Raw genomic sequence first — 18,980 nt, 5'->3', positions numbered from 1 at the left:
TTTGCTAATGACAATTTTTTGTTTTCTTCGGTGAATAAACCTGCCTATATATGGCTACAGTGATATGCGGAGTTGCTGGAAACATAGATATCAGCGGACCCTTTAAAGAAGCTCGTGGTTCATAATCGGCTATTTCATTAAGATGAGTGTCTCGATGCCCAGTTACCTATACAATATGGACTCAACTGATGTGTGGCGGAGCTAATGTATAAAACGTGTTCAAATCTGTCGAATTTGTAGACGAGTTAAGCGCGCTGCATGCAGGAGAATCTGAGACAATAAGGACTTTTGTAGCATGAGGGGGCAACTTTTGCAACTGCTTCCAGAAGTTTGGCCTGAAAAATTGGTGTGTAATCTGGCAGGCGAAGTGAAAAGAATCAATCGAGGTATGGGGAGTACATTTCCACGCATGACCTCTTCCCAAGAAATGCTTCAGTCACTGTTACATTTATAAGTCAATGAGAAGTTGGCCATATACTGTTGCAAATGTGCATTCTGATATTTTGGGGGCAGCAGTATTGCGTTAATAGAAAAAAAATGTCGGCAAATTCAATTTTGAGCGACAACGTGGACCTATCAAAGAGAATGATTTCCCTAAGGCCAACATTTAAAGGTGCTTATTGTGCCTGCATAGAACATGTGGGGTATGCAACCGGGGCCACATATTCTCAAGAAATGAATTTCGTCTGCTAATAAATGCTTTATTATTTTGTACATCGTAAAGCTAGTCATAAGTTCTTATGTAGGTTTGAACTGTAAGCATGCAGAATCTCATATGAAGAGTAGGTAGGCGTGCTTCCCGGTACAGAGAATTATTAGGGGCAAATTTAGAATGACCTAAACTTAGTCGAAGAGCGTCTCGCTCTGAAAGAACCATGGTCTTATTTTATGTTTTGCACTTCTTGAGAACAAAACATAGCCACAATTTAGAATCCGTCCTAGATACATAAGGTAAATTATAATTAGTGTGTCACTTCGCATATCAGAACGCCGGTTGCTGATTCTGCGTAATAAACCTACGGCCCCTGTCCCTTTCGTTGCAATAATTTTTATATGAGAGCACCAGTTAAGTTTTCCGTCATATGTGATATCCAAGTACTTAAGCGGCTATACCTGTCCTATGGTTTTCTGATGACATTCTAATGATAATTGTATCGGCCTGGAAAGCGGAAAGGCAAGGACTGCACTTTTGTTTACGTTTAGTGACATGAAGATTTGATGTCTTGTCTCTAGAGTACAGTGGTACAATTGCGCATACAGGTAAAGGTAATTTTTGTGTCGTCTTTTGCTGTCGCGAAAAATGCGATGTCGTCTGCAGATACATACATATTCGCATCCTGGCGTAGTGGAACTGAACTCATAAACAAGGGAATAGTACAAGAAAAGAGCCCCGAAGCCACCCCTCTTGTCAGATTCAGATTCAGATTCAGATTTATTCGTTCCAAAAAAAAAAAGAAGTAATTACTACTAAAAGCCGTTACTATTGCCGTTACTAAAAGCCGTTACTACTAAAAGCCGTTACTAAAGAAGCAAACATTTCTTTTTCTATGCCCAGCAAGCTGGATGCGACTTTCCAAGTCTACATACCCGCACCAAATGGAGAGACCAGAGCTCAGTAACGAAGTTGGAGGTATATGATCTATGCGCACTCATTTAAAACTATTTCAATAAGCTTTACCATATATGGCGTAAGAGAAATAGGTCTCAATAATATCAAGATGGTAGCAAGCTCCTTGTTTTTAATGTAGCTGAATTATTTTGACAGTCCTCTCTTCTCGAGAAATCGAAGCATTTTTAAGAGAACAATTCACCGTGTTCAACAGGTCTTCAGGAGACATTGTAAGCAAAATTTTTAACCTGGCATTAGAAATGCCGTAAGGAACTGGGGCTGAGGCCGGCAGAGATCGAACGATATTGGAAGCTCTGACATGACTTCCCCCAAGGCACCTGTGATGGGAGGCATTATTGGTCAATTTGACAAACGTGATGTTAAGCGTTTGGCTAAGCCCTTTCCTGTGAATTCTAAAAAAAGGAGACATCTCGCGTGGTGAAAGCATTGTCGTAGCAATGTTTGCTGGTGTCCGTATGAATTATTTATATCGAAGGAATCTGAACAGAGCTTATTTGTTGCTGGGTTTAGAGGAGAAGTCATTATTTTTTTTTCAACATACTCCTCTTTAGCATTCGATACTTTTGTCTTGAATGTAGCAGCTGCGAACTTATAGTCACTCCAGTTACTGGAACAATTATTGTAAAATAGCTCCTTCTAAGGGTTTTCTCATCAATAATCCCGCTTACACTCAGAAATACACCAAGGGGAGGTAGTACATATATCTATGTTAACATTAAATTGACACTTTTTAAAGGAAAATTTTAATACAGAGCAGAGCCTTCTGGCTTTGGTGTCATCCATCACCGCTATCAGGGTGTTCAGGACCATTTTCAAGACAGTATAAAATTTCTGGCAATTGACAAAAGTGTGCGCCGGAGACTTAAAAATAAATAAGAGGGCATACAATATCAAACCTCCTAAGGAGGTGATCACTGTTTGAGGCAGAGTCGATCGTAGACGAGGAAGTGACGGAAATAGCGAAATGGCAAATGTTAGATCCAGTGCTGACTTACAAAGAACTTGAATAAACCCAACTGTTCTTGTATTTTTTTAACCAAGAAGAACTTTGAATATTTGCGCCATCCGACAATTGCTTTCCACATGAGTCCATTTTGAAACCCCAAGACGCATGATGCGAATTAAAGTCTCAGGCTATCACATTTTTTCCTACAGAATTTGACCAGGTATAAAGTCTACGAATGTCCTGAACATCTGTGGGAAAATACGTATTAACTAAGAAAAATAGGGAACAACCAGGAATGCAAGTTAGACCTATTGCTAGCATCTCGCACTCCGCAGGCATACACTGATAGGATATTTTTGCTTTGTGGCATATTTTAGTCACCAATTTTCTGCCTCTCGATGGACCGTCCAATGGAAATCAGCGATAATTTCTTATTTGGAAATCTTGGCCACTTGAGTGCAGCCTTCTGCAAAAGAATAATGACGGAGCGGGTTGTGAACAAAGATACATTTCATCTGCACCTACAGAAATAACGGAACGGTAGTTCCACTATAATATCATAAGATAAATTAAGATGAATAAGTCTCTACTTTAGTAACCGCTTGATCTTAAAATGCTCTCTTTTAAAAACCTGTCTTCCGAAGTCATTCTTTAATATGCTTTGTCGGTTTTTATTGAGGGACAGAGCGGCAAGAATTATAATTAGCACGTGTCTTGCAAAGACTATCGTTCACCAACTGTTTGGTTTTGGGTGCGGGAGAGAGATCGTTTAATTATAATGATGTGATCTTGTGCGTTTCTACATCTTGGTTGTTTTCCGTTTTCCGACACTGATTGGGAAAAACATCCGCTGTCGCTCTTTTGAATTAAAGTTGATGGCGTTGTATCTTCAGCGTTTTCTATAGCTGGCAAAGGATTGCAGCTGCTCAGCGTTCGATGTAAGGAGATCAGTAGGATTCTGCGAGCTAGCATTAGAACTCCCTTCAGAAGTGAAAGGCTGAATCATTTGGGATGTCAACCCTTGAGCTCTTCTCCGACAGGGTTGATGTTAGTCGTTCCGTAGCTTTTGACAACGCCTTTTCGACCACTATCGCGAAATCATCGACCAGGGTTGAGTCTGCAACACATTTGGTGACGGGCTGTCACTCCTGTGTATTCCTTAAGTTTTCCCGGACCTCAGCAACAGCATCAAGCCAGGAGCAATAGCTCATTTCAATTACTTCTATAATTTGAATTTCCTGGGTACTTGCAGACCCATTCGAGTAGTTGGCTGGGTGAGCATTACCAAACAGACACAACTTTTCTTCATCGGACGAGCACTCACTTGTACATTTCATGGCCTTTACATATTCTTATATCAGCGGCATGTACTGCTTTGCTGGTTTCAACTTGATATACTTATAAAGTTCGTGTGATATTTTCTTGATCTATTAAATAGAGAGAAAACATGGAAGCATTGATATCAGTTATTTCGGGCTCAATTTTACGAGTGTATTCTTTTGGGAAAAAAGATACTTACTTTTCTGGACAGTGCGTTCCCGTTCAAGAATTCGTTTGCAGTACCTTTGGCAATCGCAATGCAGTTATCATACATGTAATTGGTGCCTAGATAAATTTTATAATAAGGAGGCCGAGCTGGAACGTGAGCCCCCCCGTCCCCCCCGAACAATATTTCTGGCTACGCCACTGATCATGGCCCAAGTGGCGCTGTGGCTGCGGTGGCAATGGCGGCCATGTCGAGGTGGACACGCCGGCACTTTGTGACACCACCTAGACGACAAGAATGTTGTCAGAATAACATTCACAACCCAACACAGCAATCTTGCACGCGCGCTATAAAGGAGACCCCGCTCCCTGCGCACTTAAAGTTCACGCGCGCAATCGCGTCGTCGAGTGACTCTCGGTTCGTGCCGGCACTTGCCCAGTTAATGCGGCGCTCACATCGCTGCACCACACTCAGCCGTGCTAGTGAGAGCGCTTCACAACACAACTCAAACGCAAAATAAAACAAAGTCGATGGAAATCAACAGTTCAGAGTCGACACGAAAGGTGTCGTTGCCCTTGGACCGTTTGAGTACTCCCGCGAACCACGGCAGAGCCGGTACGCGCATTCCACACCGCATTTATCATATTTAAAGACGCAGAACGAGAAAATAAAGGAGATGGAAATTAAGCGAGTCGCAAACAAGATACAACATAAGAATGAAAATGACTGGATAAGCAAAAAAGTCCGCCTCTATTCCACTCTGTGAAATTGGATATACAGCGCAGCTGGCGCGAGCGTTAGACAAGCGTCACCACCCCAGATGACGCTAGTCGACGTTAGACAAGCATCACCAGCACAAGAAACATTACGTCACGCACGCACGCACGCGCACGGAAGTGCAGCATATAGATTCTCATTCTTCTACGCCGTCCGCCACGTGGAATTGCCTTATTTAACTAATGTAAGGCTTAAAACTTTATTGCGTCAGCAAATGTGTCAAGTTCTAATTACACAGACTCTGCAGACATGATAGCTTGGCACTGTTATTGGAATATACGAGAAAACATACATCTCTTACACGGCAACTCCAAGACAAAGCCCTTTTCCCGCTGCCCTTTGAGGACTGTCTGTAAGTAAAGTAATTAAGTAAGTAAGTAAGTAAGTAAGAAAGTAAGTTAGTAATTAGGTAAGTAAGTAAGTAAGTAAGTAAGCAAGCTTGTTCCTAGTCCCTGGTGGCCACGGCCGTTAGGTGGCGGTGCCCTTAGGAAAGCATAGATCCTAATTCTTGTAGGCTCTCCGTCTAGCGCGAGTGCCTTATCGAAGTAATTGAATTTCTCAAAGTAAAATATGTCACAAAATTTGTAAAATACGACTTAGAGCCAGCAGACATGACAACATCGGATTGTAATTTGAATATACGAGAAAACAAATTTTTGTTACGCGGCAAGTCAAACACAAAGCCTTCCAGCTGCCGTTTGTTGTCGGGCCCTCCACCTGGCCTAAGTGCAATATTTACCTAATTGAATTTATTAAAGTAAAATTTGTAATAAGATGAGTAAATTACGACTTACGCAGAAAACCTACAGACATGATAACGTTTGATGGTAATTAAAGTATTCAAAAATACGTACTTCTGCTACGCGGAAATTCAAACGCAAACTGTTTTTCCAGCTGCCGCTTTTTTTTGCATTCGTATTTCTTTTAGTGACTTGTGGAGGCGGGGAGAGGTGGTTCATTATTTGAGTAGCGGATCCCGCTATTAATGCAAAATTACGTATCACGCGTCAAATTTACAATGAATATCTTGGAACAGAAAGTATAGACTAGAATTTATTGATAGGAAAGACAGAGAGGTCGACCTGAGCTAGTGCGCTCTAGTCTGCTACTCTGCACTGGGGAAGAGGGAAGGGGAGTGAAAGTATTGGGATGGATGATGATGATAAGAGAAGTGGTGATTGCTTATGTACGTGAGACAGTTGCCTCGCTAGAGCCGCTCGTCGAGCTTGGTGTCCTGCAGGAACTTCAACAATACTTTTGTTGCACGCATTGAAATTGCAGTGTCAGGCCATGGGCCGAGGATAGCTTTCTCCGACAATAGTTGTCTGCCAACGCTGGCTAGGAAACTGTCTAGCGTCCTTCGCTCCAGCATATATGCTGGGCAGTCGCACAGTACGTGTTGCAGTGTTTCGGGCATCTGGCAGTGTACAGAATCAGGGCTGTTCGATTGGCCGATGAGGTGTGCGTAGCGACGGGTGAAAGCAACGCCGAGCCGAATCCTGTGTAGCAATGATGTTTTGCTCCGTGTAAGCTTCGGGGGCAAACAGAATTGTACCGTCTGGGTCAATCGCATGTAGACGTCTGTGAATGTTATCAGAGTGGGCTCTGTAAGCCTTTCTAAGGTCCTGCATGAGTGCCTTGATCACACAGTCAAGGTTGGTGCTTGGAAGAGTTGACAGTGGATGGTGTGAGTGTCTGGTTAGCAGGCGAACAGAAACAATTTGCCGTTCTCGAATACTATTGTGAAGTTTCTCTACTATAGGCATATACTATAATGTTTAAATTTAAAAAATACTTTTGTTTATTATATATCCACAAAACGTGCATCCGTCAAACACATAAACCACCGGTGCAATTATCATTTGCGTAGCTACGATATCCTCCTTATGGAAATCACTGATAATTTAACTTTGACTACTGTGTTACTACCGTGGTTCGTTCAGTGTTATTTCAACGTGTATTTTGTGCGAGTTTATGCCACCTTTTTTTTTCTCTAGTTCGTACACAATTTTAGAATTACCCTCTGGCAGGCATAGAGTTTCCTACCAAAATTACTAGAGGGAACTCTGGCGCTGCAGTCGTTGTCCTACCATGGGAATGATGGGAAGTACGTGGATTTGTCTGATCTTCGTGCTTGTGGATTCAGACGTTCTTGTGGCTTTGTATACTACGCTATATAAATCTTATTTTCGTATATTTCAGTGCAGTCTATATTCTTCGAAGTGCAGAAGACGCCCGGAACGCGTACAATTGCTACTAATTGCAACGATTGAGCTTGTCTAGGTGGCCAAATCGAAACGCGCCAAGGTCTCAGGCACTGGCATGCCCGCGATAAACTCATAAGGGCGTTTCATTCGCTTGTCGATACATGCGTCCGCGGCTTAATGGTTTCAGTATCAGAATTCTGTGCCAGAGTTCTTGTGTTCGAGTCCTGCCGTCGGGCAATTTTAATGATGTTTATTTAATTACTTATTGCGCAATATACTGTTGCAAATGACGAGTTTACAAAGCCCTTGGAAGCTAAAAGGACGAAGTTTAGGCAAATCCATGTACTTTCCATAATTCCCATGCTGGGACAACCGCTCCAATTGCAGCTCCCGTAGACGCTAGCGCCAGAGTTGCCTCTAGTAATTTTCGTAGGAAACTCTATGCTGGCAGGCACCGATGTTCTGCATTTTCAGACAGATTTTTTGTTAGATGTCGAAAATAATGAAGTACAATGTTCAGGTAGCAAATTTAAATGACTAATAGTTCTAATAGCTCAGCTTAAATATTTGTCATTGCGGAAATGAAGCGGCCTATTGAAGAAGTATAGCATACAAGTGAGTTGAAATTGAGAGACAAGCATCAATTTTGATATAGCCATCCTCAAACCCTTCTAAGGTACACATTTATGCATTCGCGCTGCAGTAAGCCTCGTATCAACTGCTAGACGAGGTATTCGGATAGTAACTGGAGCCCCTATTTATTTTGTAGCATAATTTTCGAGTGGGTACCTCAAAGGTGAAGCTAGTCGTTGGAGTTTCACTAAGTAGACTGTTTGACCAACTCCCCGGCTTTGACTTCGCAATTGTAGTACCACGTATATATAGTTATACACGCTACACATTATAAACGCGTAAGCATTTGTATGCCTAACCAACGGGGAAGCCCGTCCGTCCGTCACGTAAAGCAAATTACTACAAATAAATTAGTACAAAAGTTAGTAAAATTCGAAGGAATAACGTTGGCAGGGGCGAGTTTCGCATCTACGACACCGCGCTAGGAAGTTGACTATTTTACCCCCTAGGCTACATACCCACTTCTTTTTTTTTTATTACACGGGTGCACAATTTTCAGCAAACCAACAAGGCATATTTCATTTGGTTCCTTATGAACATGACACACGCAAAAATGAAATGAAACGGATCAAGCGACCTGCCGAGATGGACATTGATAAACATTCTGGTCAGTTCATTTTACCAAATGCGACGCGTAAGCAATGATGAAAAGAACGCCGACAGGGAAAGGGTCACCTGTGAAATTGCCTGCTTTATCTGTACCACTTCCTCCACTCACTTTAAAGTCAAGCGTTCCAGATAGGCTTCTAGCGCACCTTGGGACGGCATACTATCGGCTTCGCCTGAACGCCATATTGAACAGCACTTACCATTACAGTCCTTCGACTCGCCATCAATGTGATGCGGTAAATACCACCGCACATATTTGGTTGGAATATTCCGTACGGATATGAATCCACTTAATTTAGTCGAATGTACTATGGTTCCGAAGAACCGCTTTTTGATAAGAATTGATTTAAGACTTGGATAGAACGCGATTTAACTTTTCACGGCGGCTTTTACGCCTTTTTACCATGGTATTGTCAACCCGCCGCTGCGATGGCGGCACAGTCACGGAATAGACTTATAAATATTCGGGTCTATATATTACATTTATTGTAGTATTTTTTATCATCGTGCGTAAGAATGATTATTAGAAACCGGATGAAGAGGACGAAAGTGAAGATAGTAATATAACAAATGTATTAGAACGGAGACCCGGCTTGTTCCTGAGTAGGAAGTTAAGCTTTTCCAAGGCGTAGCTCCCAGAACACTATGAACGAGAGGACACAGATATTCAACGCTTATCTTTTACTTTACAGTCACTTCAAATGTCACCGTAGATGCTGGATAACACCATCCACGGAAGGGAAATTGACGGTCCCATACACCACCCTCGTGCATTGATTGCACGAGTTACGTTCTAATACTGATTGCGGCCAGATGTCAGGTGGTGGCATTTCGTGCTGTCCCATAATTGCTTGGTAGCACCAGTTTCTGTATATACACGTTCCTGTGCGCAAATGCGCACGTCATGTCACGTCATTAAAGATGACGCTCGACCGTAAGGACAACACGTGGCACCATTATATTCACGTGCTCTCCATTGCGTAACATGTGCAACACCTGGGAAACAGCTCCATATCTCAAATACAATAATTAAGCAAAGAAAATTCCGCACCGAGAAGAGTGGACAGCTCAGCACCATCTGTAAGTAAGTGCTTATCAATTACATGTCGACAACCGGCCCGCATTACAGCCGGTGCTTTCTTGCACCACTGGTGGGTGCTGGGGACACCGAGCCGATTAATTTTGATGCATTAGGAAATCGACAGCCTTTTGCATGAGCTCTGACATGATTTGGCTGCCTATTGGTCACCCAGAGCTCACCAATGGTGCAAAAAAAGCGCCGACCACCGTCTGACACGATCATCGAGTTGGAATGGCTGAGCACTTTGCACGTTAATGCGTAGCTAGTTAGCGTAGATTCCGTGCCAATTGAAGAAAAGAGTGGGCGTAATGACTGAACATGGTTAACCGGGCGAGTTGGTATAGATTTACGGTTGTTTGGAAGCACAAATGCACAAAAGGAAGGAGAGCCTGACGCAACGAGCGTAGGCTGGAACTAAATTTTATTCACACAAAGAATAAATACGTCAGAAAAACTTGGAGAAGTAGATACAAAACGGAATGGAAAATCGTAATAAAACACGTCGCGTCCACAAATGAAATTTCTCACTCTAACAGAGACGTCGAAGGTGAACTCACACAATTGTCAGTTTTTCTTTTTTTTTTTTGATAAAAAAAAGCTCCAGCCTTTTCTCTATACTTCGCGAGTCCTGATTGCGATACAGGACTGAAGTGCGCGATAATTCTTGGTAAACAATTATCAAACAGGACTCGTGAACTAGGAAATAGCTTGAGCATGTTTTTTAAGGGGATGAACCGTGACACGTGTGTGGGTTCACATTTCATACATCTGTCAGAGTGAGAAATGTCCTGTCCGGATGGCACGTGCACTTAGTGTAATTTTTCCCTTGTCTTCTTTTTCCTCCTTTCTTTATGTTTTTCTCACGTATTTATTCTTCGCGGAAATAAAATGTAATTCCAGATTACGCTCGTTCTGTCTCGTTCTTCTTCGCGATGTGCGTTGGCGCTTCCAAACAACCGAGAATGACGAAGCTCGAGTTGCACTGTCACTTCCGCTATAGCTACTATTTTGTATCCCATCGACTGCTCACACTTTTTTCTTTCATTCGGAAGAAGGAAATATTTCTTCAAAAGAAAACGGTACAGTGAGAATCAAAGATTTGTATGAGCGTTAAGAGCCGCGACATCGTAAGATAACCAGTGTGTCTGGCCTTTCAAATTATTCATCGGAAGCCCGACGGAATGCAAAAAAAAAAAGAAACAAAACAGACACATGCTTAAGTATGAGGGACGGTCCGGTCACATGTAAGGTGCCGGTCTTCCTTCGGGCTGACGTTAAGGACGATCGTCCTCGGCGCCTGACTGCCGCCGAGTTCGGTCTCGCGTCTTTTTAGCTGCTCCTGCCAAGGCGCCCATGAATTCGCCTTCTGGCACATTGGAATGCCAACGGCCAGTACTCCGTCGCGCCCGGCCTGGTGCGCCAACGTCCGAGCGGTCTTCCCCGGAGACGGAACGCTTCCGAGCATGACTGCCGTGTTTCCTGGCTCTTGCCGAAGCGCCAGTGGCTGCGACGTTTTTCGGAGGCGGACGCTGTAGCCGATCGTTATCATCGGGTGAAAGGATCTTTTGGGCATATTCAGCTCCACCGTCCGCGGTGTCAGTGGGCTGACGTCGCGAACCGCCTGCTGTCCCTCGCTTCGGGATTGGGGCTGCGACCGGGGGGGACGTTTGGTCCTCGCGAACGGATTGCCGTCGCGTCCCGCCGCCATAGGACATTCGTCGCTTTGCGGCACCCCCGGCAGCGGTACCGTCAGCGACGACAGACTGTCTCCGCGAGCTGGCGCTCTGCCTCCGCGAGCTGACGCTGTGCCTCCGCGGCATTTCTATGGCTCCTATGTCGGTTCGCTCGTCGGCAGCGGCTGAGATTCGCCGTGGTCTGTCAGCGCTGGACGCGCGCCTTCCGTTCGAATGGACGGCGGCGCGGTTCTCGGCGGTTTCGGAATGTCGCCGCACTGGGCCGCTGAACAGGTTGAGCGTCTTGTTAGGGCTCAAGGTTCTGCGATCCTCAGTGGCGACGGACGCGTGGGACCCGCTGCCTATCTGCGTGGTTGCCAAGTAGTCGAAAGGCCTGCCCTTGGTGGCCTTGTAGTACAAGTAGAACTCGTAGATAAGACTCGTGTAGTACAGCTGGAAGAAAAATCGAAAGCGGTGATTTAAGTGAACTTTCTTCGCACCTACATTTTTTTTATAACGGCGTCACACATTCTTTCGGATTCCTGATGAACTGCCTAAAGTGTCAATTCAGCACGTAGTGTGTGTTTTATTTGGTAGACGGAAAGTATCAATGACACCTAATATGACTCCATTTAAGAATTGAAGGGATATCTCGTTTGCTAAAATAGCACAACTGAAATCGTAGACAAGTGGTACATATACAGCAAACTTAGTTCAGAAAGTTTGTGTTTCTTGTCAACATCAAAAGACTGATTCAATCAACAATCTTCCGTTTTACCGTTAGTAATAGCGTCCCTCAATAAATCTAAGGTGTGATTCGCCGAGTATATCATCAACTGCAGATAGCACTTATGTGGGTTGTGGAGCATTTCGTGTCATGCGCGAATAAACCAAAATTTCAGAAGCACCTGTTCCTGAAAAAGAAAAAAAAGACTGTACAGCTTATTAACTAGCGCATGCAAAGCCTGCTACTGAAGCATACGGCCTGTTAACATTATTGTGAGAGTGTATTAGAACAACCTGAAACACAGCCATAAAACAAATTATGGGGTTTAACGTGCCAAAACAACTTTCCCGTTATGAAGCACGCCGCAGCGGAGGCCTCCGGAAATTTAGACAACCTGGGGTTCGTTAACGTGCACCTATATCTAAGTACACGGGTGTTTTCGCATTTCGCCCGCATCGAAATGGGGCCGCCGAGGCCGTCATTCGATCCCGTGCTCAGTAGCCCAACAACATAGGCACTGAGCAACCACAGCGGGTAACACAGCTTAAAGAAAGGCATAAAAACGTCCTTACAGACCAGTGTATTAAGCTGCTTGGCATATGAACAAAAAAGCACGTTGCCTATAATGCGATTTTGAAAATGGAACGCAATTTTAACTGTTCGTTCTAAATTGACGAATATCCTAAATATGGAAGTCCTGCTTCTCCATATCTAACCTTACATAACTAAAATGTGGCAGCGGGATGCAGCGGTGGGGTAGAGGTAGAGCATGCGCCTCGCGTGCAAGAGGATCGTGGCTCGAATCCCGGAGCCGCGCAATTTTCCACCGGATTAGAAAAAAATACGCGTGTTCATAAAATTGCGCAAGAAGGCCTGCTGTGCGGCTTGATCCCGGTGACCAGAACCGGTAACCCACTCCCTCACCAGAGCAGGATTGGCCACCCTGGGGCAGTACTTGGCCACAATCTCCTGTATGAACACAACAATCAAACCCCGGCCCTCAGCCTCCAGCAGCAGCGAAGCAACTGACCACGGCAGCGGTCAGACCTGCGACGCAGCAGAGTGCTAAGAATCCATGGTTCCGGACACGCCGCCATGGGAATTTGAAATCCGACAAGTAACGCCGGAATAAGTAAAGAAAGGCTTGGGAGCTATTCAAAGGGGAAAGGCAGCTGGTGAGGATCAGGTAACAGCAGATTTGTTGAAGGATGGTGGGCAGATTGTTCTGGAAAAACTGGCCACCCTGTATACCCAATGCCTCATGACTTCGAGCGTACTGGAATCTTGGAAGAAGGCTAACATAATCCTAATCCCTAACAAAGGGAACGTCAAAGACTTGAAAAATTATAGACCAATCAGCTTACTCTCCGTTGCCTGCAAGGTATTTACTAAGGTGATCTCAAATAGAATCAGGAACACCTTAGACTTCTGTCAACCAAAGGACCAGGCAGGATTTCGTCAAGGCTTCTCAACAATAGACCATATTCACACTATCAATCAGGAGATAGAGAAATGTGCGGAATATAACCAACCCTTATATATAGCTTCCATTGATTACGAGAAAGCGTGTAATTCAGTCGAAGCCTCAGCAGTCATGGAGGCATTACGGAATCAGGGTGTAGACGAGCCGTATGTAAAAATACTGAAAGATATCTATAACGGCTCCACAGCCACCGTAGTCCTCCATAAAGAAAGCAACAAAATCCCAATAAAGAAAGGAGTCAGGCAGGGAGATACGATCTCTCCCATGCTATTCACAGCGTGTTTACAGGAGGTATTCAGAGACCTGGATTGGGAAGAATTGGGGATAAAAGTTAATGAAGAATACCTTAGTAACTTGCGATTCGCTGATGATATTGCCTTGCTTAGTAACTAAGGGGACCAATTGCAATGCATGCTCAGTGACCTGGAGAGGCAAAGCAGAAGAGTGGGTCTAAAAAATTAATCTGCAGAAAACTAAAATAATGTTTAACAATCTTGGAAGAGAACAGCAATTTACAATAGGTAGCGAGGCACTGGAAGTGGTAAGGGAATACATCTACTTAGGGAAGGTAGTGACGGCGGATCCGGATCATGAGACTGAAATAATCAGAAGTATAAGAATGGACTGGGGGGGGGGGGGCTGCGGTTGGCAGGCATTCTCAGATCATGAACAGCAGATTGCCATTATCACTCAAGAGAAAAGTGTATAACAGCTGTGTCGTACCAGTACTCACGTACGGGGCAAAAACGTGGAGGCTTACGAAAAGGCTTCGACTCAAATTGAGGACGACGCAACGAGCTATGGAAAGAATGATGGGTGTAACGTTAAGGGATAAGAAAAGAGCATATTGGGTGGGGGAACAAACGCGAGTTATTGACATCTTAGTTGAAATCAAGAAAGAAAATGGGCATGGGCAGGACATGTAATGAGGAAGGAAGGTAAACGATGGTCATTAAGGGTTACGGACTGGATTCCAAGTGAAGGACAGCGTAGCAGGGGGCGCAGAAAGTTAGGTGGGTGGATGAGATTAAGAAGATTGCGGGGACAACATGGCCAGTATTAGTACATGACCGGGGTAGTTGGACAAATATGGGAGAGGCCTTTGCCCTGCAGTGGGCGTAACCAGGCTGCTGCTGCTGATGATGATGAACTAAAATGTAAGGTTATGTATTGAGGAGCATAATTTGAATACTTAGGGTGTTCGTCAATTTAGAACAGACATTTAGCTCCTTTATTGACATCGCTAGCAGAGTTTAGAACATGAAATTTTGTACTAGTTGCTTGTCTTTATTTTCTAGTTCAGAACGAAGAGAGACACAAGTGCTTTCTTCGCCATGTTACACGGAGCTTATTTTATGCCTCACTGTGTGCACATTGTAGTTCCACTACCGTGTCCCTAGCACTGGCTAGTCAAGATATCTGAGGACTCTCCTCTACCTTATTGAAACAATTATGAGGAAAAAGGCTTTAATAATTTGCGAAGTTTATTCGGAACTCTCAGATGCATACTTGAAAACACATGGCCTCCACACTGCTGAGAAGAGGGAACACGATTATTTGTGAATCTAAGATACTTGCTGTCATACTATGAATGAATGGTTAACGTTTGCTCAAGCATCCCTAGATTCGCAAATTAAATGCAATACGTGCTCGCTATGGTAATAAATTTCTCAGTAAAAAAATGTATCAACATCAATTTAATCTGACAAGAGAGAATGTTGCCCTCTTTCTTCACATAGGATTGTCATGAAAGTGTTAGCTTTCTATTGATAAAACAATTTGTTCCGTCTCTGCAAACTTATGCCAGCGATATCAGAATAAACAGCTTTAAGTGCTTGAGTCTGACGGATAAACAATGAAACAGTGTAGAACATGCGCAAGACTGTCCAATAATAATTAATTTGAAGTTCGCGGGCATAGATTTTCTACCGCAGCCTTCAGCAGTTCTACTTATGTTTCACAATGCGCGCAAAATGTAGCAGTCGCGCTTACCTTCCAAAACGCAAGGAAGATGATCAGCGGTGCCCAAAACGCCACAATCTTCACCTGTTTGTTAAAGCATTGGCAATCTCTCTTTAGAAAGGGCTCTCAGGCAGTGTGTACGACGCACTGTTTTTTCGCGCAACAAAGAATTAACTAATGCATGCAGTACTTGCCTTCTCTCTTGCCGATAGTTGGTTTGCATTCACTTTGGTGTACTAGAAACAACGCATGCAAGAACAATAATGTGAGTGAGAATATCGCACAAGCGTATGAATACTGAAACTTTACCATTGGCGACGTGCTCGTAGCTCAGGGCGCACGACCATCGATAATATCTAGCTGAATGTCATATGATAGATATATCATGCACCTCCACTAAAGGGGTCTCCGAAGTTTGAAATTAGCAAAATTTCATTTTTATCGCAGCGAACTTATTCAATTGAAAATCAGAATGTGCGCTGTGAACACCGCCGTAAGCCACTCTCCCTGCTTACTCTCTGCACGGCGACGAAGCTTATTTTTTATGTTTTCCGTGAATCGAAAACTTGTAGTCAGCCTGGTACATGCTCGCACGGTGGCAACTAAGTAGAACGTCACGGCGGAACATACAGGATTTAGATATAACGTCGAACGTCGTTCTAACGCACGGGATATAACGGAATAATAGATATAACGAAGCAAATGTAATCGCACTTGAAAAGCCCATGGAGTTCCGTGCATTTAAAACCTCGTTTTCACGAAGTGAAATTGTCCTCGCAATGCTTATAACGAACTATGTCTCTCTTCGAAAACCAAACAATACCCGAACCTTCCGCGCCGAGTTCATAATTTTCCACGGAGTTCGGCATTCGTTCGTCACGGCAGTTCAGAACTCCCGCGGCCACGCGTCGAATACGCTGTGAGCAACACTGGCGTTTCGCAATCTGGCGCAATCTGCGGGGTCACACGCAAGCCTGCACGAGTCGCGCCATACTGTGCGTCTACGCGCGGCGGTTCATAAGATTAGTGCATTGGCTTCTCTCTTTGCGAACAGCGCGCAGCGTAGGCAGCTAGGTCTGGCCTCCAAAATTTCCCCGGCGAAATACCCGGGGGGATTTCCAGGCTATGCATTCACTTCTCCCTCTCCCTGCGCCGTGCCGCGCGGGCTGACAGCTGAGCGTGGCCTCCGAGATTGGATTGGCACTGGTGCTCTCTCGGAGACCACGAGCTGAAGTCAGCGTGCTTGGTCGACCACACAGCGGAGCGCTGTGTTATGCGCCACGTGCTACTCGACTTCCACGAGTTAAGCGGAAAGGAGACGCGAAAGACCACCGCAATAGAACAGAAGGTAGCTATCTAAAGGCTGTCGCGTCAGGCGCTAAGGAGTCTCATGTTTCACACGCCGAAGATTCTTGTGTTGTTTAATTCAAATTTCATCTCATGCGTCGCCGTGTAGCGGTTCCGCGGGCCTCAACACTGTCTTCTTTTTCCGTGTTTACAATTGTGCACCCCATTGCGAATATATTGCAGGAAGTGGCAATAATGGATATAACGAATTAATTTTGGCTACTACTTCAACTTTGTTATAATGAGATTCTAATATATAGGCAAAAGAAGAGCGTCATATCGAGGAAAATAAACCCTTTCTCTAGCTTTGAGGTATACCAGGACGAATCACAAAGCCTTTGCCCTGATTATTTTTCTCTTGCAAATTACTGCTGTAATTGCGACGTAAACATATCTCATGAACCGGCCCGGCCTCATCTGTCGGTAGCTCCGTAGCATGGCGCTGCTCTCAGTTGTTGAAGATGGCGCTTCGGCTTGACACGTCCACGGCGTACGTGCAACGGAGTGTGATTCGTTTTCCATGGAGCAAAGGACGAACGTCCATCGAAATGCTCACGTATGGTGAAGCTCACGTATGGTGAAAAGTGCCTCACTTTGATAAGTGTGAGGTGGTGCTGTTGTGAGTTCGCAAAAAGACGTGAACACTTGCGTGACAATGATCGTTCGGGAAGGCCGCTTGCGTTGCCGCGCGCGTGCGTGCAATAAGCTCCGGCCATTTCATTGGGACAGTCTGGACCACCCACCATACAGTGCGGACCTCGCCCCTAGTGATTCACACGTTTTCGGCCAGCTGAAGAAGTTCCTGGCAGGATAGCGATTCACGTGTAACGATGAAGCCAGGACAGCAGTACAACAGTGGTTCCAGAGCCCGCCGGACGAATTCTACCACAAAGGTATTTCAAATTTACTGCTGCGATGGGACAAATGCCTAAACCGGTGTGGGCACTATGTGGAAAAATAGTGTAAGGTATCTATAATAGTACATACATTTGTAATTACCTTTATGTACCTTGTTTTGGCTAATAAGAAATAAGGACAAAAACTTTCCGATTCGCCCTCGTATCTCGCGCGCATGTCATATTTCTATTGCCGTACAAAACTGCAGAACACATTTCGTCTGAAAGCGGCGAAACTGCTTCCAATATACTGTCGCACACCAGTCGTCATGGTGGCAAGTGCTGTTAAAGTGGGGTCAGTGTGACAAAATTAAGTTTACAAATTCTTAAACACGTGAATCGCGTTATCATAGGAGAAGTCTATACGCTCTAAAGAAAAAAAAACTTTTCCATCTCAGCTGGAACTTTGAGTAGAAATGCTCGAAAAGAGGAGAAAACTAGAAGCTAACCACGGACTCAAATACAGACGTCACCGATAATGAGCACCTGGATGAATAACCAAACAACGGAGCGTGCTGATATTTTGACAACTTGGTAGACTTAAAGAGCATGCACGTTTGTACCAGTTGACTTTCTAGTCGACAAATTGCCAGCACTATTCACTAGGTAATTATCTGTAGAAATGCTTTAGGACTCCCATTGCCTCGCAACATGCACCCCCAACACCACACGGGGAAGCATAAAGCCAGGGTAAAACACATGAACAAAAGTTACTCCAACGACAAGGAGGCGGTCTTCCTTGACGCAGCCCGTTAACGAGACAGGAAGAGTTTCGTGGCGGCAGTTACTAGCCACCGAGGCAACCACCTCACGAGCGTCACCGTGAACACGGCACATGCCGAAGCGGCAGAGGAAGCGGCCATAGCACTGGCCCTCACACAAACGAAAGCTACATACGTGATCCGCGATTCGCAAACGGCAATTCGCAATTTTGCAAATGGGCGCATCGGGCAAGAGGCGTATCACATACTTCAGCGACATCTCATACACCAGAGAGAGGCCGACTTCGATAACCGAAGGCATTTGCTATGGATCCCGGCACACACAGGATTGAGCACCCCCAACGAAGCGGCTCACTGCGTTGCTCGAGGCCTAACGCACCGAGCATCATAGGAGGATGAGCCCCCGCGGGGTACTGCTAACGTCTGGCGTGGGAGAATCGTATGACTAGGTTCCACGACATCACGACACACTCCAATCGCGTGTACCCATTCCCTCATGCTAGGTTAGACAGGACACAAGCAGTGCACTACAAACAATTACAAACGCATTCTTACAGAAACCCCAGACTCATGCACGCCATGTATCCAGACATGTACACTACAAACAGATGCACATAGTGTGGCGAGGTTGCCACACTTAATCACATGCTATGGGAGTGTCGGGACTTAAAAAGCAAGTCGGGCAGCGCCGACCACTCCGTCTCTTCCACCGCCAGCCTCGGCTCGCGCTGGAAGACCGCACTGCTCAGCTCGAACTTGACAGCACAACTCTGGGCCGTCCAGAGAGCCGAGGAAGCCGCT

General features: G+C 44.9%; 1 protein-coding gene across 1 annotated transcript; it reads right to left on the bottom strand.

Moving 5' to 3' along the window:
• Window positions 1-10,522: 10,522 nt before the first annotated feature.
• LOC142573818 (uncharacterized) lies at window positions 10,523-18,677 on the bottom strand. The gene is made up of 3 exons (XM_075683066.1): window positions 18,666-18,677; window positions 15,245-15,298; window positions 10,523-11,495 (listed from the first exon to the last, which is right to left on the bottom strand). Exons 1-3 carry the CDS (start codon window positions 18,675-18,677, stop codon window positions 10,644-10,646), a joined length of 918 nt encoding a protein of 305 aa, XP_075539181.1. The 3' UTR covers window positions 10,523-10,643.
• Window positions 18,678-18,980: the final 303 nt, after the last annotated feature.

Source organism: Dermacentor variabilis, chromosome 3 (assembly GCF_050947875.1).
Source record: "Dermacentor variabilis isolate Ectoservices chromosome 3, ASM5094787v1, whole genome shotgun sequence".
NCBI classification, from domain to species: domain Eukaryota; kingdom Metazoa; phylum Arthropoda; class Arachnida; order Ixodida; family Ixodidae; genus Dermacentor; species Dermacentor variabilis.
Note: the sequence above shows the minus strand (reverse complement) of the source record. Positions and strands in the feature narration are given on the sequence as shown.